General features: G+C 42.3%; 1 protein-coding gene and 1 pseudogene across 2 annotated transcripts; both read right to left on the reverse strand.

The window, feature by feature from the left end:
• Positions 1 to 2,709: 2,709 nt before the first annotated feature.
• On the reverse strand, positions 2,710 to 5,775 carry LOC136493784 (putative F-box/LRR-repeat protein At3g58880). Of its 2 annotated transcripts, none has more exons than XM_066489931.1 (4): positions 5,542 to 5,775; positions 3,850 to 4,818; positions 3,605 to 3,757; positions 2,710 to 3,306 (listed from the first exon to the last, which is right to left on the reverse strand). In XM_066489931.1, the coding sequence occupies exons 1-4, from the start codon at positions 5,593 to 5,595 to the stop codon at positions 2,938 to 2,940; spliced, it is 1,545 nt and encodes a 514-aa protein (XP_066346028.1). In that variant the 5' UTR covers positions 5,596 to 5,775; the 3' UTR covers positions 2,710 to 2,937. The 2 variants fall into 2 exon arrangements, with proteins under 2 accessions (XP_066346028.1, XP_066346029.1); XM_066489932.1 differs by having other exon boundaries at positions 3,850 to 4,764; positions 5,542 to 5,774.
• Positions 5,776 to 6,549: 774 nt separating this feature from the next.
• Positions 6,550 to 16,426, reverse strand: LOC136493443 (elongator complex protein 3-like; annotated as a pseudogene).
• Between the last annotated feature and the right edge of the window lie 3,506 nt (positions 16,427 to 19,932).

Below are 19,932 nucleotides of genomic sequence, written 5' to 3' on the forward strand. Positions count from 1 at the left end.
TTTCATAGGCTGCATAGCATTATGAACCAGTTGAATGCTTGTAGCACAGACTGACAAATTTCATACAAACACTCCCCGAAATATTATCATGATTATTCATGAAGTCCCTACCAGTTATGTCTATCATAGGTTCATCATACTACAGTATGATCTTATAATGTGTGATGAAACAAATGGTCAACATTGGATTCTTTTATTGCATCTTAACAAATGTAGTTCACTGAAAAACTTTGAATATATGTAGGGGATATTGTGCATTGGTGTGCTAAAACGTTAAGGCAGCAGAAAGTGACATCACGGGAGCAAGCAACCAAGGATCTGCAGGTAAGTACTTGATTCTTTTAAATCTGACAGCATGGAATCCAGTGATTGGATATTTCTTTGTTTTGACCCATTGTCTTTCGGTCTATAAGACACCCTTTCTGCAGCTTATGCCCAAATTTACTTAGTGTGGCTTAGTTTGATCTTCAGTATTTCAGTTACTCCACTTTCAGTGTCTGTGTGATAAGATTATTCTTTTCCTGCAGTCCTGCTTGTTTTGCTTCCCATGGATAGTTCAGGAGAATCTAAAGCTGTAGCTGAAAACCAAGTGTAGCCCGTTAGAAATATAAAAACCTGTTTTATATAAAGATGGTGTCCCCTTTTCCCCCTCAAAGTAGCTGATCGCCTGTTTTGCGGTGTTTTACTAGAATACTATGTTATAATAATCCCAAGCCATATGATATCAAGTAAAATATGTGTTCACGAGAGAATTGCATCTGAGAATTTTCTAAAAGAATGTATACGCAGCCTCAGTCTGCAAAAAGGAAAATGAGGCTATATAACACTATTCTTTGTTGATCATAGCCAGGCAACTGTCTATTGGATAGTGTATTGCCAAGATCGCTCCACTTAGTTTTGAAGTTAAGGGTACAGCCTAAATGGTATGAGCATAATTTTTGTACTGTACACCATCACTGCCAGCTCATCTTTCCTCATTTCCTCATTCTGTATGGTGTTTCTTTTTTCTTTTTTTTATGCCTGAATACTTATCTTTATGGTGTTTTAGGAGCTGGAGAAACGGAGAGAAGAACTTGAGGCATTGTTACTTGCTGAGCGGTGGGAGTTGGTCTGAACTCCTAAGGCTGACCACAGTGATGTAAAAGTTTCTCTTCCAGTGTAGATAAATGTTTTTTTCTCCTGATGATAGCATACTGCTTGGTCCCGGCCATGAGTCATTCATCAGAAGTCACATCATTGAAGCATATCTTCTTTAGTTCCTCTGTAAGTATGGATCATTTCTTATGTTTGTACCGAAACATATTCAAAACTTATTATCTCTATTCTATATTGCAGTTGCATGTGCCTCATATTTGACACTTTGCATTATACTGATATCTATCTTTTTTTTTATTACAGATACAGGATCACAGATGTTTCTATTGTTAATTAACGCCATGCTTTTAAAGGACAGGCCTTGTAGCTATCCTCATGGTTTCAGCTGAATTGTGGGCTTTTGGTTTCAAAGCATTTAATTGATTCATCGTCTGGGAATATGGTGTTTTCAGTTAAATTACGGCATGAGTTTGATGTAGCATGCCGACCTGCCATCTAAGCCTGTCTTGTATGTATTGCTGAATAATTCACCTGAATTTTATCCTTAATATCTGTTTTGACACTGTAGTAATTCACTCCTTGCGCTATAAGCCTGTCTTGTAATACCTGTTTTACTTTATATTATTTTCCCCAATTATTACTGGGTGGTAACATTATTCTCATTTTCTTTTAGAGGAACCTGTTCTCATATAATTCTTATCTAAACCAAATTTGATGGCAACCATCCGGACCCTGTGAACTTGATCCAACGGCACATGATCTCAGCCCGCAGCTAGGCGAGGTGTGGCCTACGCAGCGGACAGAGAAGGCGGCGTGCGGCATCCATGGTTGAGGCGCGGCGGCACTAGCTGATGTGCCACGGAGGTGACGGGGATGGCGACACGCGCGTGGCGGAGCTGACCCGCAACGCAATGACTTATGGCAATGCGAACGCCAACAACCCTCATGTCGTGCGGAAAGGTCTATATATTTTGTCAGTCTGCGACGCAGTGCTGTGCGTGACTGTTAATTTCACGAACTTTGCTTTTTGATTAACGTGCATATTTAATTTTACAATATTGTTATCTTATCGTACGATCCGTGTGTTTTTAGTACAAAAGTTTAGTTATCCCATAGCAACGCACGGGCACGCTACCTATAAGAAAAAAACGGCGAATTGACCATGTGTTACATCATATTTGGTGTGTTGCCTCATTTCGGCCTTCTACGAAGTGGACTCTAGTTGGAGTGGAGGTGATAGAGGGGGCAAAGTCCAGAGAGGTGTGGAGAGCTCTGGTCTCGGAGATGTTTTCACGATTGACTGTATCCTTTTCCCAACGCGTGAAGCCAGACTCGTCTATCGGACCACACCTAACCTGCCCGCAGCGTTAATGCAACGCGACTCAACAGCCTTCAATTCCTTCATTCATTCATTCATCAGGGTTGAAGAGTACACGCGTCACGGAGGCATACGCCATCAGAGGCTTATGCTTGAAGCACTGAGAGGCCTCCAACTTATTCATGGTTGAGGGATCTTAATACGCAAGCAAATAGAAATAAAAATATTAACACATGAATTAATTTATTTTCAATATGCATGCGTGCAAATAAAAATTAATGGGCTACGTTCACATGCACCCAACAGCACAAAAATCTTTTATTTCTTGCTAGCATAGCACATGATGGGTGCAGCACAAAAATCTTTTATTTGTTGGGGCTTCTTAGGGCGTCTCCAACGGTCTAGCTTCGAGTCACGATGCATTTCTCTCAATGTTCAGGATAGTCTCTCTTCTATATATTTATTAGCTTAGAGCTAATGCTAGCTCATACAGTTGGAGACACCCTTAGTCTCTAGCAAAATGATCAGACGGCAATTCCTATTTTAATAGGCCTTGAACTCCACTCCAAGATCTGTTTCCTTGTCATAGATCTCTCCTCCTCAGTTCGTGGGAACCTTGTTGAAGGAGAAAACTTACATCTTTCACAGGTAGCTCCATCAAGCAATATTATCCGTTCTAGATTAACAGCTGCTTCAACGATACGCCTTATGTATCTGGTAAACTTCTCTTCGATCTGGTATCCATAGATTATAAGATCGTCCAAACCATAATGCTTCAAATCACTAGGTGCTTCCCACGTTAATGAATCATATATCCATGTCCTTTGATAGAGTGCTTCGTATAGCTCCAGCGGGACTTCCTCCTCGTGTGGACACCTTCTATGGTTCCACACCTGCACACAAGAGACAAAAGTTTATGGTAGTTGAAGGCATTTGATGAATGACCGAGCATGGTTAGTGTAGCTTGCGTTCTATGATTAACATTAATTCGGAGAATTTAGATGATTAATGATATTAATTTCAGTATTGTTTGCAGATTGAATGAAAAGAAAGCAGCAACAGATGTATAGTGCTTCGTTTCCCAGAACAAAGTGAACTTATTTTTCTATTGCTAATCAAATAAAACAAGTATATAGACATATTAAAAGCAACTAATAACTACGGAATACTTTTGACAAATGAAAAAGGTACCTGTACATGCATTTTCTTTAAAAGCGGTGCAGCTTCTAAGACAAACAATGTCCAATCGAGATCACACTCTTCGTGAATGCCTCGAAGACAAAGGAACTGCAGATTCTGCAATGAAGGACCTGCTTGTTTCAGAGATTCTGGTTGAATCCAAATCTGCACGGGATGAAGCGTAAGAAATTATCAACAAATAATTGGATATAGAGCCTTATATCAATGAAAGTGCAGTGTTGTGACTTATGACTCACCCTTTCACATGCGAAGTCCAAATCCAGTTCATATATCATCAAATTACTTAGGAACTCACTTAGCTGAATTACTTTGTGGAGTACTGTGCATCCATTACGTAGGATTATCTTTAACAGTTGAGGAACATAGCCAAAGGATAGGGGGTATTGATTCTCTGAAGCTGTCCAAGCCTGACAAGTCACACTGATGAGCCTTGGAAGACATGTAAGCTGGACCGTTTCAAATCCGCAATATGAAAATTTAAGTGTGGTAAGCTGTGCATGCTCTATGTTCAATACAGATTGAGTCCCACAGTCGCAACGGTGTAGGCTGAGGTGCTGCAGCTTGTTGCATTTATCTAGAACATTGGCCATGTCATTTATGCTGAGCGTCACACATTCTATATGCAGGTAACTAAGGCCATCAAATGCATGAGAACCAGCATCAAAGAATCTCATGAATTGTCTTCCATAGTTGATCCGATCATCTTCTCCACAGTCCACACCCATAATTTCTGGACGCATCAATAAATGTAGAGCAGCAATTTTTCGGTTTGCCATGGCATTGTCAACACAATGTATGATGTCAATACACTCTTCCATCAAGATGAACCTTACCCTCAAAAGGCTGATAGGATATTCAATCTTGTGTGCCAACATATTCTTTACCATTTTGACCATGCTAGCATTCATCTGCACTACACCGTCACGAGAAAGCTCACCCTTGTATCTTTTATAGAATGATCGAATGTCCATGTTGATCCTTGAACGGAAATGGAATAGATACCTCCACCGTGTTGAAAGAACACTAGTCCTTGCAGCCTCGAATAATTCTAGTCTCTCTAAGATGGAGAAGAGAATATCATCTGGAAGGCCACTAAGCCTATCTTCTTGCTCCTGCTCGAGTGTTGATGCAAGATTGCCTTGCTCCAGTTCCTGGGTCAAAGCAAGATCTTCATGTTGGTGTTGCAGTGCTGATGTATGAGTGTTCTGCTCAAGAACATGTATGCAATGTTGTAAGATTGACTAAATGAGAAAAGCAGAGAAAAAATCAAATAACCTGGTATACATTGGAGAAAACATTTTATTTTTGCCATATCGGTCGCTACATGTGTTTTCTTCTAATATATAATAGTGGTGATTAATGGTGGTCAGTGAAGAAATCCTAAAGAGAAACTCTCTTATGACTAAGTCCCAAGGTTGCTCGTAAGTGTAGCGAAGACACTACAATTGTCTGATTCACCAAAGCAGGATACAGACCTAGGAACGGTGTTTAATGGTTCGGAGCCACCGCGGTGCTGCCCGGACATCGCCGACATTACACTACACCAACCCAAATGTAAACAAGTAGATAAGACTCCGCATATACCCAGAAATTGGAGACATCCGAAAGCCTCCGGTTACTGTCGTACGGTTCGAAGCGTGCCCTAGAACGATTCCTACCAAAAATGCTTGGCTAATAATTTATATAGCTTTGATCAGCTCGAACAATTCTGGGCGGAATCCTGTCCAACCGAACGAGCCCTTACTGTACCTAGCAACGGAGTCGTGCGTGCCGCCTCCACCCACCCCTGGACGGGCACCAATCGTCCCTAACGAGATGGCAATTCCACGCATCGGATCGGATGCCGTCTATGCGCCGCCCCCCCAGTCTTTTATGGTGCCTGTCCGCTGTCGATCTAGGGCTTTGTGCCTTTGCAGTGCTATACATACCTCCGTAGCCTTCTCGACGGCCTGATCCGGGTGGATGAATTCCAGATCCGCCATATGCCTAGATCGCCTGCCCGATCGACGGGTTCTGGTTCTGCGAGGGGACGACGAGAGCGGGGCTTCAGACTCGAGACGGTTCGTCTGCCTAGGTTCGTGGGAGGGCAGGGGCAACCTGCTGTTTTATAAAAAATATATATATAGAAATAGAAAAAGGAATTCATAGTATGTAATCGAATCGGATTCTCACCACAAAGATTTCTGTCTGGGCGTTTGGCGAGGCAATGGCCAAGGAGTCCAAGCCGGAGCAGCCAAATATAACTTCTCTTGCCTTCTAGTTCATTTTTTTTGTGAACAGTACACGAGTTAGGGGTCTTAGTTCATTTAGATTTTATTACAGAAAAAAAGCAAAAAAGTATTTGATTAACAGTACATAAACGGTACACGAGTTAGAGGGGAGCCGGAGCCTCTAAAAACCCTTCCAAACGGCCCCTAAACAATGACATGAATTGGTGGTTCCATTGTTGATTATACTCGGAGACATATTATTACTTTCTTGGTTAACCACTCACTTCTATACCAATATATATACACACACACACACAAACGGAATCTACATATGTCAAACCACCGTATATGTATTCTTTCGCTAATTATACAAAGAACGGATTTCCGGATAAAATTTATTCCATTCGTTCCAAATTCTAGCTTATATTGACTTTGTACTCTATCAAACTTTTCTAACTTTAACCAATTTTTTCTAAAAAATATGTGAACATTTAAAATTTTAAATAAATGTTCTATCAAAACGTCTTTGATAGTAGCTTGATGTTCTAGATGTTGGTATATTTTTCTATCTATAAATAAAAGTAAAGAAGTGACTTATATCAAAGCTAAAGTAAACTACTATATTTAGAATGGAAGGAATACGTACCAACTAATCTTACAGATGATCAAGGAATACGTACCAATTAATCTCAAAGATGATCAATCAAGAAACATAAACACAAACGGTGATAGATTATTTCCTTCATTCATGGATGAAGCGTTGTGAACACCAAAGAGTTAAATCCTGACTCGACTACCACCCTTGTTGCACGGCACATGAAGTTTCTAGGGTGAGAATTTTGCTATCATTTAGTATACATACAGAGTCGTCTCCCTTTTCATATGGACTACTCAATATATTAAAAAGAAGGGTATAACGAACAAATTTTTTTTTTGAAAAAAGTACTAATGTCACATTACAAACACTAGTCTGCTCTACATGATCGCACGAAAAAAAAATGAAACGGTATTATGCCAAACATTTGACCATATAAGGCCCTTCTAGCTCATAACCCAATTTGCGGTAGTAGTGGCGAGTACCAACCCCCGAAATGACAGCCAATTTCTTTGAACGGTGCTCCTTTTGAGCAATCCTTTCTGCTTCTTCCATTAATAGAGTTCCATAGCCCTGTGGATGTACACGGACACAACGGACACAAAACAACGTTAAAAGCTGTATAAGAACCTTCTTGACAATACAAAGAATGAACAAGGAGAAAAAAAAAATATTGGCACATTAATAAAGACTAAATGCAGTCATGTGTCTTCCCGTCACTGACACTAATTTGCCTCTTCAGTTTCACTAGATTGACACATTTACATTTTTACTAAAAGGATTTTTCACGTCATTTAAGTTGGGCCTAAGGCTTAAGCCTGAAACAAAAATGAAAACATCTGTTGTAATAAAGGATGAATGGCTAAGTCAAAATGCTTATGATGCAGGATTTTTCACGTCATTTAAGTTGGGCTAAGGCTTAAGCCTGAAATAAAATGAAAACATCTGTTGTAATAATGGATGAATGGCTAAGTCAAAATGCTTATGATGCACCACAATTATTCCATTATAGAACAAATGGCTTAGAGCGTCACAATTAGAAACCTAGGAATCAGCCCAAAAAAAGATTAGGAAATTTAAGGAATCTGGCAGAAAGCACTAATTTTGATTTTCAGTGTTGCCACCTCACTCACTTAGCCCAGTGTGTTGGAGCATGTTCAAGCCTTAGTGGTGTTTCATCTCTGCAGTGACCCAAATGACTGGATTTACTAACCACTGAGCTTTAATCTACTCCAATTAACATGTATTGCACTCTATCAATTTTAAACTTTACTAGCAGTTTTAAAAACTTGACGCTATTAATAATGGTAATTACAAGTGCCAAGCATCAAGCATGCCAGGAAGTCTAAACATAAATTTCCCAATTTCAAACATGGTAATGCCAACTGCTGAGGACCAAAACCTTGGGTGGTGATCATACATTTAAACACTGTCTACATGTAAATAAGTGAATCACCTGGTGCTGTAGCTTGTCTACATCACGGCCATGCACAGGGACTGCAGTTCCATAGACATGAAGCTCACGAACAATTGAACACCTCCCTACAAGTTCAGGGCATGTAACATTACGGCCACATTTACGCAAGCGCAACAGGCCGATCAGGATATCCTGTAAAATTCATGAAAAGTAAATTGTGAGTATATTGCTAAGCTCAAGAAGCTACGACATTATCGTTAGCTAGACCCATTGCTAATCTTCATTGAACTAAAGGAATATCAAGAGAACCAAATGAAAGACAGAATAAACAGATCTCAAACTATGGAGAAAGGGAGTAGACTATAATCACATAAGAAATACACCTATACAGGAAGGCGCCAATGCACTATATTCCAGAATTCGCATCCATATCAAATTGACTGGTCAGCTATAAGTACCTGTCGTGTATCCTCATAAGAGAGGAACGTCTCCCAACCCTCATTTGCAGCATAGTCACGTCTAACAAGCTCTACTTCATCTGGCCTGATCTTGTGATGGATATCCTACATACATATGCACAGCTAGAATAATAAAATGACATCCATTTTAGGCTGAGAAAGTGGTTTTACTGTATTTCGTATTTACCTGAATCCCTGCCTCACGGGTTCTGACATCTCGGCATTTTAAGCCCAGATCTTCCATTCGAGCCAAAGCAAGCTCACGGAGGTTACCTTTCTCAACACCAGAAGTGACAAGAGGCATAGGAATATCTCTCTGGACCCGTAGACAGAATTCTTGCCACGATATCCACCAACAGCTCAGGTGGATAATTTCTATATCTGCAGCACAGCAAAAGTTACCGGGTTAACCCTGGATTTATGAGCCCTTGTCATAAGTACAGAAGTTCTTACCCTAAAATTTAGAAATAACCACAAGAACGTTGATAAGATTTAGCAAGACACTGAGTAATTAGGATTAGAGAAGTACCTGCCAGTTTTCCAGAGCTCATAAAGACCAGTTCCACGAATAACAAGTGTTGGATAAATCTTCAGACCATCAGCCCGGAATGCTGGGCTTTCAAAAAATTCTCTGAAACTTTCCGAGTCTCTTTCAACTCCAACATTAGGTAAATCTTGCATCATGTGGGCAACCACCTGTCAAAAGGGTGAATCAAAACAATTAGAACAATCATAAACAAACAATGAAAGCAATCAGACAAAGCTATTGTGACTAAAAAAACAATAACCTTAAACCCAGCATCTTTTGCCAAACAGAAGCAATCAGCAACAGCAGCCACCGTGTGTCCTCTGTTTGTGTCACGGGCAACATCCTCATATGTACTCTGGACACCAATTTCCAAGCGGGTACAACCATAAGATAGCATCTGGCGCAGATGAGGCCCCAAGCAATAATCAGGTCTCCTAGAATTCCAAGAGAAAAAAACATTTCATTGGGATTAAATTCCTAGGGAAGTGGGAAATGTTGGAATTCTCTTTAGTCATATTCATCAGATCGGGATATTTTGCATAGGAATAGAATAGATGTTCAAGATTTACAGAGAGACAGAGAGAAGGGGAGTGATAGGTAGCAGACCATCAAAAGCCATAGTGATCGAAGCACCGGCCGGGGTCTCGTTGGCGGACGCCATCTGCGCACGGCAGCGATGTTCGGTGGAGAGGGAAAGTCGGTGCAGTGGCGTCCTCGGCGGCGGCGTGTGCGTCGGGGTGGCGTTGCCGGCGTCGGTGGTGCTTCCCGTCGCTGGCAGCGCCCCTTCTCAAGATCAGGTTAGGGTTAGGATGTCGGTGGAGTGACTGGCGGCGCGGTGAACCTCGTACTACGAGCCCCGGCCCTCACCTTTCCTTTATAGCGCTGTGCGACGGGGGCCCACCAACCATGTAGGGTTGGGCGCCCCCGATCAGGGCGCGAGAACAAGGCACAAAAGGCCGTTGGGCCTAACTGGCAGGAGATCAAACCTAACATTATCCCCCTTGATCTCTCATCTTTTCTTCGTTCTTTAATTTCATACTCAAAACTTTCAATTCATATTTTTCTTGCTTCCATCCTATTTCATCACAGATTAGTGCATAGAACTGTCCCATCGTCACAGCAATTAGTGCCGTTAGACTAACAGACACAATACACTTCTCTGTTTTGAAATGTAAACTTTCTTTGGGCCCTTCGTATGTTCGGGAATCATAGGCTTTCCCTTAAACCCATGCCGGCTACGTGTTCTCTGAACACGTTGGGTGGTAAGCCCTTTGTGAGCGGATCCGCGAGCGTTTTCTCTGTACTTATATGCTCAAGATTTATTATATGATCCTGAACTTTATCTTTCACAACATAGTACTTTATGTCAATGTGTTTGGCAGCACCACTTGACCTATTGTTGTGAGCGTACTGTACCGCTGGATTGTTATCACAATACAATCTCAGTGGTTCATTTATATCATCAATCACTTTCAATCCGGGTATGAATTTCTTCAGCCAATTCACCTGCCCCGTTGCCTCATAGCATGCTACAAACTCGGCATACATTGTCGAGGATGTAGTTGCGGTTTGTTTGGAGCTTTTCCACGATATAACCCCTCCTGCGAGAGTAAATACATATCCTGACGTGGATTTTCTTTCATCTCCCGCATAATCAGAATCTGAATACCCCTCTATCTACAGGGAATCAGATCTTCTATACGTAAGTATGAGGCCTTTCGTACCCTGCAAATAACGCAGGACTTTCTTCACTAATTTCCAATGTTCAATTCCTGGATTCTTTTGATATCTGCCAAGTAACCCGGTAACAAAAGCTAAGTCAGGGCGTGTACACACTTGAGCATATTGTAAACTTTCAACAGCTGAAGCATACGGTACCGCTTTTATTCGGTCAATTTCATATTGGTTCTTGGGACATTGATGTTCCCCAAACCTATCGCCCTTGACTATAGGAGCAGGTGAAGGATTGCACGCATGCATACTAAATTTCTTCGGGACCTTTTCTATGTATGCCTTTTGCGATAATCCTAGAACCCCTTTTCTCCTGTCTCGGTGAATCTCTATTCCCAAAACGAACGAGGCCTCACCGAGATCTTTCATATCAAAGTTTGAGGACAAGAATTTCTTCGTTTCCATTAGTAGATTGATATCACTACTAGCAAGCAAGATATCATCCACATACAAAATTAGGAATATGTACTTTCCATTCTTGAACTTTGCATAAACGCAATTGTCCTCAACATTTTCTTCAAACCCAAAACCTTTTATCGTTCTATCAAACTTCAAATACCATTGTCTTGAAGATTGCTTCAATCCGTAGATTGATTTCTTCAGGCGGCATCCCATATTTTCCTTTCCTTTTACGACAAAACCTTTTGGTTGTGCCATATAAACATTTTCTTCCAAATCCCCGTTTAGAAAAGCCGTCTTTACATCCATTTGATGTAATTCCAAATCATAGTGGGCTACAAGTGCCATTATAATTCTGAAGGAATCTTTACATGAGACTGGAGAAAACGTCTCATTGTAATCAATCCCTTCTCTTTGTGTGAAGCCTTTCGCCACAAGTCGCGCTTTAAATCTTTCTATATTCCCTTGGGAGTCATATTTCGTTTTGTAGACCCATTTACAGCCTACTGTTTTGGCTCTTTTAGGAATATTTTCTAAGTCCCAAACTTTATTGGTACTCATTGATTTCAATTCATCTTCCATGGCCTTAAGCCACTTTGATGAGTGGTCGCTTCTCATGGCTTCTTCAAATGAGGTGGGATCATCCCCCATCTGACATTCTTCTGTTTCATAAACTTTATAGTCATTAGTAATAGCTGATCTTCTTATTCTTTGAGACCTTCTAGGTGCCTCCGGCACTTGTTCCACATTGGGCTATTGTTGTTCTTCCTCATGTGCAACATTTGGTTCTATAGGTTCCTCAAGGATAGGTTCCTCAAGGATAGGTTCCTCATGTTCATTCATTGTCGCCACGGGAGAACTTGCAACAGGTGTTGGCACTACAGTATCTCACACTGTCGGTGCAATAGCAGCAGGTAGCATGAAGAATGGTTCTTCAACCATCGGAGTGGGTACATGTACCCGCTTCTCCTGTAGGCTGATTTCTCGTGCTACCATGCTCCCCCTGATCATGTTATCCTCCAAGAACACAGCGTGTCTTGTTTCTACAATCTTCGTATGTCTGTCAGGACAATAGAAGCGATATCCTTTCGATCTTTCTGGATAGCCAATAAAATGGCAGCTGACTGTCTTGGAGTCTAACTTTTCTATGTTTGGGTTAAACACTTTTGCCTCAGCTGGACAGCCCCACACACGCAAATGGTTAAGTGAGGGTTCCCTTCCTGTCCATAATTCATACGGTGTTTTAGGCACCGATTTACTTGGTACTCGATTAAGTATGTGAATGGCGGTTTTCAGTGCCTCCATCCATAAACTAATCGGTAATGTGGAGTAACTCATCATGCTTCTTACCATATCCATTAAGATACGGTTACGTCTTTCAGCCACTCCATTCTGCTGAGGCTCCCCCGGTGTGGAGTACTGAGCAACTATGCCATTTTCCTGTAGGAACCTTGCAAATGGTCCAGGAATTTGGCCATATGGGGTATGTCGCCCATAGTACTCTCCACCTCTGTCTGATCGTACTATCTTGATTTTCTTATTGTGCTGATTTTCAACTTCAGCTTTAAATATTTTGAATTTATCCAATGCTTCCGATCTTTCTTTAATTGGATAAATATTGCCATAACGAGAGTAGCCGTCTGTGAATGTTATAAATGAGTCATAACCATCCACACTTTTCACAGGAAAAGGACCACATATGTCTGTGTGGATTATTTCTAAAATTCATGTGCTTCGTTTGGCATCTTTCTTAATTTTCTTGACATACTTTCCTTTGATACAATCAACACATTGTTCTAAATCCGAAAATTCTAAGTGCGGGAGAATTGATTCCTTAACCAATCGTTCTATTCTCCCCCTCGAAATATGGCCCAAGCGACAATACCATAATTTCGAAGAGACAGTATCAATTTTCTTCCGCTTCTTAGTTACATCCGCAGATGGGGAATCATTCACATTCTCATCGCATACATTGTTCGCATTCTCGGCAAGAGATAATAAATAAAGCTTGTCTTGTCGGAAGGCAAGACCAACACATTTATTATTAACCAGTATCTTACACTTGCCATCACCAAAATGGCAATCAATTCCATCATCATCAAGTTTCGAAACACTTATCAAATTTCTACGCAAAGAGGGAACATAAAGTACTTCTTTAAGTCTAAGTACAAAACCATTATTCAATTCTAAAGAAAAAACTCCAATGGCTTCAACATTGGCTTGCACTCCATTTGCAACTTTAATCGTTCTTTCTCCTCTTTGCAAGGTTCTCGTCCCATTTAACCCCTGTAAGGAATTTGCAACATGAGTAGTTGCTCCTGAATCAACCCACCAAGTGGATTTATCATAACATAAATACAGGGATTCATCTACAAATATAATAAATTCATCACCTTTCTTTAGTAGAGATTTCAGGAAGTCTGGACAATCCCTCTTGTAGTGTCCCTTCTTGAAGCAGTGCTTGCACTGATCTTTTTTAGCTCCACCATACTGCTGATTGTCAGAATCCTGGGGTTTCTTTCCCTGTGAACTGGAGGAAGAGGTCTTATCCCACTTAGGTTTCCCTTGTGGTTTAGAATTCTTGCCATTAAAGTTCTTTCTTTTGTTATCCTTCACAAAATGAGCAGATTCACCTTGTGAGGACTTTATCCTCTCCTCTTCTTGAGCACACATTGAGATGAGTCTTTCTATGCCCCATCTTTCAGGCTGCATATTATAGTTCACAATGAAGGTGTCATATTCTTTTGGCAAAGAAGCAAAAATCAAATGAATCAGGAAATCCTCCTCCTTCAAATTCATTTTCTTTAGCTTAGATGCCGTAGTGTTCATCTTCAAAATGTGCTCTCTTATGCTACCACCAGTGAATTTCTCATTCACAAGCTTCTTAATCAGTGAACTTGCTGTGGCCTTGGTAGACCCAGTAAACTGACTCTTGATTTTCTCAAGATATTCTTTAGCAGTAGCACATTCAGGGATTGAGCCCCTTATCTGTTCTTCTATGGTGGCTTTGGCCACCAATAGGCACTTGCGGTTGGAGAAAGTCCATTACCTATGTTTAAGGTCATATTTCATTCTTATTTTAGCATGATCACGCTTTCGAGCAGCGAAATCAGCGTCAGATTCGTTTTCACCTCTCACCGGGTCCTCTGGCTTAGTAGGACACGGTGAGGTGATGGCAAAATCGACCTCTCCCAACGCAAGTTCCAATTCATACTTCTCCCGCCACACACGGTGATTGGTCCCATTGAGTGTCGGGATGTTGGCAATGTTCACAATGCATTTGCCTCCTGAAATCACACCAGAGTAAGTAAGAAACATTTATACATAAAATTTCATGCTTTAACTCAACGTTGGTCAAATTAAAACTTATAATTCATCCATGCAAACATTTTACATCACCGTTGGGCAGAAGTAAATTAATGCATAATTTCTCATGGATCAAAAATTATAATATTGTTATTAACAACGTTGGTCAGAAAATAACAATATCATAATCGCATCAAAATTATCAGAAATTCATTTCTCTTAAAATTAAATTATCCCGTTGGTTCAAATTTAATCAAAGAGAACAATAATTAGCATGCACAGCGGAAACATTAATAATCTTTTCATATTATTATTTTCCAGAAGCACTAAAGAATTCACTGTTTTCTGAGCAAAATATCGTTGGATAAAATTTGCACAGAAAATTGTATCAAAATCATTCAAATTCATCAAAAAATATGCATTAAAATTGCTCCTGGAAAATAATAAGAAAATTTTTCTTCCTTCTTTCATTTCAGCCCAGCGCGGCCCAAAACGGCAAAAAACAATTCGGCCCAGTCCTCCTTGCGCGCAGCAGGCCGCACCCAGGCCGCAACCTAGGCCTGGGCCGGCAAAGTGCCGCGCGCGCTCGCGCCCGCCTGGGCCGGCGACGGCCCGAGCATCTGTGGCCGTTGGTTCTGATCGGACGGTCGCGCGCCGTCTTCGGCCGGATCAGAAACATCGCCGCGCCGGTGCCCTGGAAACCCTAGCGCATTCACGCCTGCTCTCTCTCTCTCTCTTCTTCTTCACCGCACTCTCTCTTCTCTCTTCAGCGCAGCGCAGCCGTAACCGAGAGCGAGCGCGACGAGCGAGCGGGCGGTGGAGCGAGCCTCGGTGCCGTCGCCGGCCCCCTCGCCGGCGTGCGTACTCCCCAACGGGTGAGCATGCCGCCGTTGAGTGGCCTGGCCGCGGCGCTTCCTTGGCTGAGCCCGGGGAGCCAACGCCCCCGGCTCGGCTTCTTTTCCCGCGCCGGCGAAGGTTCATCCGACGCACCCTAACCCTAACCCCACTTTCCCCTTTCTAATTTTGAGTTGTTCTTTTCGGGTTCATCCGAATGGGAAACTAGGGTTAGGGTTAGGGTTCGTTCTTGCCGATTCGGTTTTCTGTGCTTTCGATTTCTTTCTTTTTCGTTCATCCATCTTCCCTCTTTCGGATTTGGGTCTAGGGTTTTCTCTTATCCGAAAGGATTTAGGTCTAGGGTTCTTGTTTCTATTTTCTTTTCCCGATCCGGTTTCTTCTCGGAACCTAGCTCCGGTACCATTGTTGGAATTCTCTTTAGTCATATTCATCAGATCGGGATATTTTGCATAGGAATAGAATAGATGTTCAAGATTTACAGAGAGACAGAGAGAAGGGGAGTGATAGGTAGCAGACTATCAAAAACCGTAGTGGTCGAAGCACCGGCCGGGGTCTCGTTGGCGGACGCCATCTGCGCACGGCAGCGATGTTCGGTGGAGAGGGAAAGTCGGTGCAGTGGCGTCCTCGGCGGCGGCATGTGCGTCGGGGTGGCGTTGCCGGCGTCGGTGGTGCTTCCCGTCGCTGGCAGCGCCCCTTCTCAAGATCGGGTTAGGGTTAGGATGTCGGTGGGGTGACTGGCAGCGTGGTGAACCTCGTACTGCGAGCCCCGGCCCCCACCTTTCCTTTATAGCGCTGTGCGACGTGGGTCCACCAACCATGTAGGGTTGGGCGCCCCCGATCAGGGCGCGAGAACAAGGCCCAAAAGGCCGTTGGGCCTAACTGGTGGGAGATCAAACCTAACAGGAAAGACAACACATTCCTTTTGAATGAAAGTAATAAGAAGCACCATCCAGTTATGCAATGATACTTACGTCTCAATCGTCATACCAATACATTTGACAGCACGATGTTCCGAATAACAAATAGCCTCCTCAACTTTTGCTGAAGTGTGACCCGATAAAGCATCATGAAGATTTCTGATGAAATAATCACGACAATCAGCTGGTAAGGACATGAAAGTCCCACCCATCAAGATGAACTCGACCTGAAACGTATATTAAAATCATCTTCAACTGCTGGTCAAAATTTAGTACAGCATGTCGTGAATATAAGAATCAATAAAATTGAGCCAAGTGCTGTCTTGGACTCCATACAAACCTTATCCACACTATGCCCTAGCCTCTTGGGCTGATCTATCCTGCTCCTGGCTTGCACATATGGATTATACCTAAAATATAAATGTAGATCAGGAAAATTATCTACCAAAAGTGTATAAAAAATCAGTTTAAATAATCACAGTGCACGAACATCTGTATCTTTAAACATAATCCATGGCTACAAGATTATCCAAAGATCCCTAGTTGGCATTGGTGTACCTTCATTATTAACAAGCAACAAATAGAGAACTTTATTTTTATCTTTTTTAGGGGAAATCCCCACTGTGCATTTCATCATTAAAAAAAGTATGAAGAGAAAAGGAAGACAAAATCTGTATAGCTGAAAGGTAGGGGAAAAAAAAGGCATGCAACAGGCAGCCAAGAGAGAGAAAAAGAGCACACAAGCTAGTTACATAATGGGTTTAACAAGCAACAGGCAGCCAAATAGAGAACTTTATTCACAGTTCTTAAAAGTTTGGTCATCGTTTGTACTTATTTTCAGTAAAATGTCCGGTATCTAATTTAGCCAGTCCATAATGGGTTTTATGAACTAAGACATGATTTGAAGCATGCTTTACAGGCTGTCTAGCGATAGCATGTATAATTATGGATTCTTCTGCGATGCTACCACAACTGTAAGTCTGTAACACCATACACGGTCTCATTCGATGTTTTTTTCACCCTTTCCAAATTTTCTAGATCATTTGGGCTCTTTAGTAAAATCTCTGGTCCAAGGACCCAAATCATTTTCTCCAAATCATCAAAATCATCTTCATCACCAACACGTGCTCCCCCATCATTATTGGCACCATCTTCATCGTTACCATCCCAACCACCAGCATCACCACCTTATTCGTTGTCAAACTTAGAATCCATTTGTGCATCAAGCTCTTCTAAGTATTGGACAGGTATTCTAGGGTTTCATCGTCGTCTTCTTGATCATCATCGTCATTATCAACAACTGTTGTTTCACCATGATAAATCTACACTGTGTAGTCCTCAACAAATCATCGCATAATCAAATATGATCTGATGATAGTAACATCTGTCCATGCCATAAGGTTCTTGCAATCTTTGCCGGGACAACGGACAAATAATTGTATCATTATTCTCTGTCAACGTCGTTGCATGCTTCTCTTCGGCTTCAATAAATTTGTCCACCTCTTCACGAAAACATGTCTCGAACCTTAACGAAACATACATCTAAGACTTCCTGTACTCCATCTTTTAGAACACAACAACCAAAGAAAATACATTAAAGGACTACTAATTCAGATATATATATATATATATAAAGGAATCAAATTAATAATTAATTACTTGACAATAATTGTATATACTTTAGATATATATAAACATAAATATAAAATAAAATTACATGAAGCATATCAAACACACACCATGGTAGAGGGTAATTAATTAATGGCCTATTTATCCATAAATAATTAAAAATATATATTTATTGATTAAAAGAAACAATTTCAAAGATAACAATTAGCAACAATTAATATTTTACCCACTACCTTTCATACAAACCCTATTCCAATTTTATGAAACATAAATTTACAAAATTAAAATTAAAAAAACCCTAGATCTAGATCTACATGTACATGAAACTAGGGTGTAATCTCCACTAAAATCAAGCAAGACCGACTAATAAAAGGTGTAATCTTATTTCTCTAACTAATTTACACTAATAGCTTTAAAACTAGGGTCTAATTTGCTTCATACAAAGCTAACACCATAGAAGAGAGAGAAAAGCAAAAGTCTAATTCATCACTAACCAACCATTAAAACTTCAAATAAAGGCTTGGAATAGTATTTTCTTACCTTCTAGAACCTCTTCACCAAAGTATTTGAGATAAACCCCCCCTAGTAGAGCAATGTTTGGGAGGAGCCCAAGGACTCCCAATCTTTTTTTCTCGAGTTGGAGAGAGTGACCCGAGGAGGAAGAAGGTGGCTGCTTTATATATACAACGGACATTTATAGGGGCGGCTGGTGATTCAGCCGCCCCTACAAATGGCCACAGCAGAAGCAGGTGGTAATAGCCGCCCCTACAAATCAAACAGTAGTACCAGCCGCCCCTATAAATCAACCCATTTGTAGGACCATTTGTAGAGGCGACTGCTATGCTGGGGTCCGAGCACGCCCACTGTAAGGGCTGCTCCAACACCAGTCGCTCCTAAAAAATAGAGCAATTGCTACAAAGCCTTTTTCACGTAGTGTACAACCTCTACTTTATAAATTAAAGGAGATTAGTCACATGAGAAACTTCTCATCTATCGGAAGGGTGTCAAACAAAACAGCTGACACACTTGCAAAAAACCAACACATGTTAGAATCCCAAACTCTTGCCTTCTCTCATCACGCTTTAGCTCATTCGCCAATAGGTAATGTCACTCAAACTTGGGAACATTTAGAATGGTGCAATCTTTCACCCTACATATGTACTTTGTTTATGAAGCAATAAAATTTTAATCTTGAAAAAAAACCTGCATGGTATTATCCATTCGTCTCTAAAAAATATCTATCTTTTCATCTCCCAAAAAAAAGAACCACCACCCCATCTCCTACAACTAAAAACAACAAAACTAAGACTATTTTTTCATGCCACTTTTTTTTATCGCTCCTCCTTCCTGTCTGTACGATACCGCGTCCTCCGTCGCCCGCTCCCTCCACTCCCCTCGAATCACGCTCCATCCCCCTCCAATCACGCTCCCTCCCTTCCCCATGCGTGCTCTCAACCCGCCGCCACCTCTCCCATGTTCCCTCCCTCTCCCCTCCGCAACGCCACCGCCCGCTCCCTGCTCTCCCGATGCAGTCCGCCCTCCACGGCCACGCAACTCGGCCGTCGCCCCTCGGATTCTCGCACTTGGGTCTTGGCGCCCGCCGCTGCTCATCCAGTGCCACGGCCTTCCTAGCCAGCCAAGCTACGACGCCGGTGGCCACGGCGGCCCCTTCCCTCCATCCATATACCACAGAAAAAAGAGCAAGAAAGATAGTGACGACACCGAGGTCCTCCACCATCCCTGTGACCTCCGTAGGCTACGGCGTCCCCCCGCCAGAGCGTAGCCCCACCTACGATCTCCGACCACCGCACGTCGTTGTTGCACTGCCCCGCAGCAGCGCCACCGCACCCCTCCCCCTGGGGTTGCAACGCTGGCACTGGTCGCTCTCTCCCCCTCGTGAGATCATTCTCCACCGTGCGGTCGTGCCCCTCGCCGTGCGCATCGACCACCGCATCGGCGCGAGTGGATGGCCAGGACCAAGCACGGCGGACGACGTGGTTGAGGCGGAGAAGGTCGCCGAGGACCGCCGGTTTCTCAGGCGCTCGCCGAGGCGCAGAGCAGCCAGGCCGAATCTGGTCGACGCTCGGTTGGGGACGGCATAGCTGAGGAGGAGAAGGTCGGCCAGGAAGGGAAGAAGGGCGACTGCAGCAGCAGCATTCCTTGCGGTGGTGCGGAGACCGATCAGCACCTGCTCGAAAGCTACCTTCGGCCATGGCTTAGAACGCTCTCCATATCTGTTGCTACAGTTGAACTCGACCTTGCGCTCCCCATGT

Source organism: Miscanthus floridulus, chromosome 11 (genome assembly GCF_019320115.1).
Source record: "Miscanthus floridulus cultivar M001 chromosome 11, ASM1932011v1, whole genome shotgun sequence".
Classification (NCBI taxonomy): domain Eukaryota; kingdom Viridiplantae; phylum Streptophyta; class Magnoliopsida; order Poales; family Poaceae; genus Miscanthus; species Miscanthus floridulus.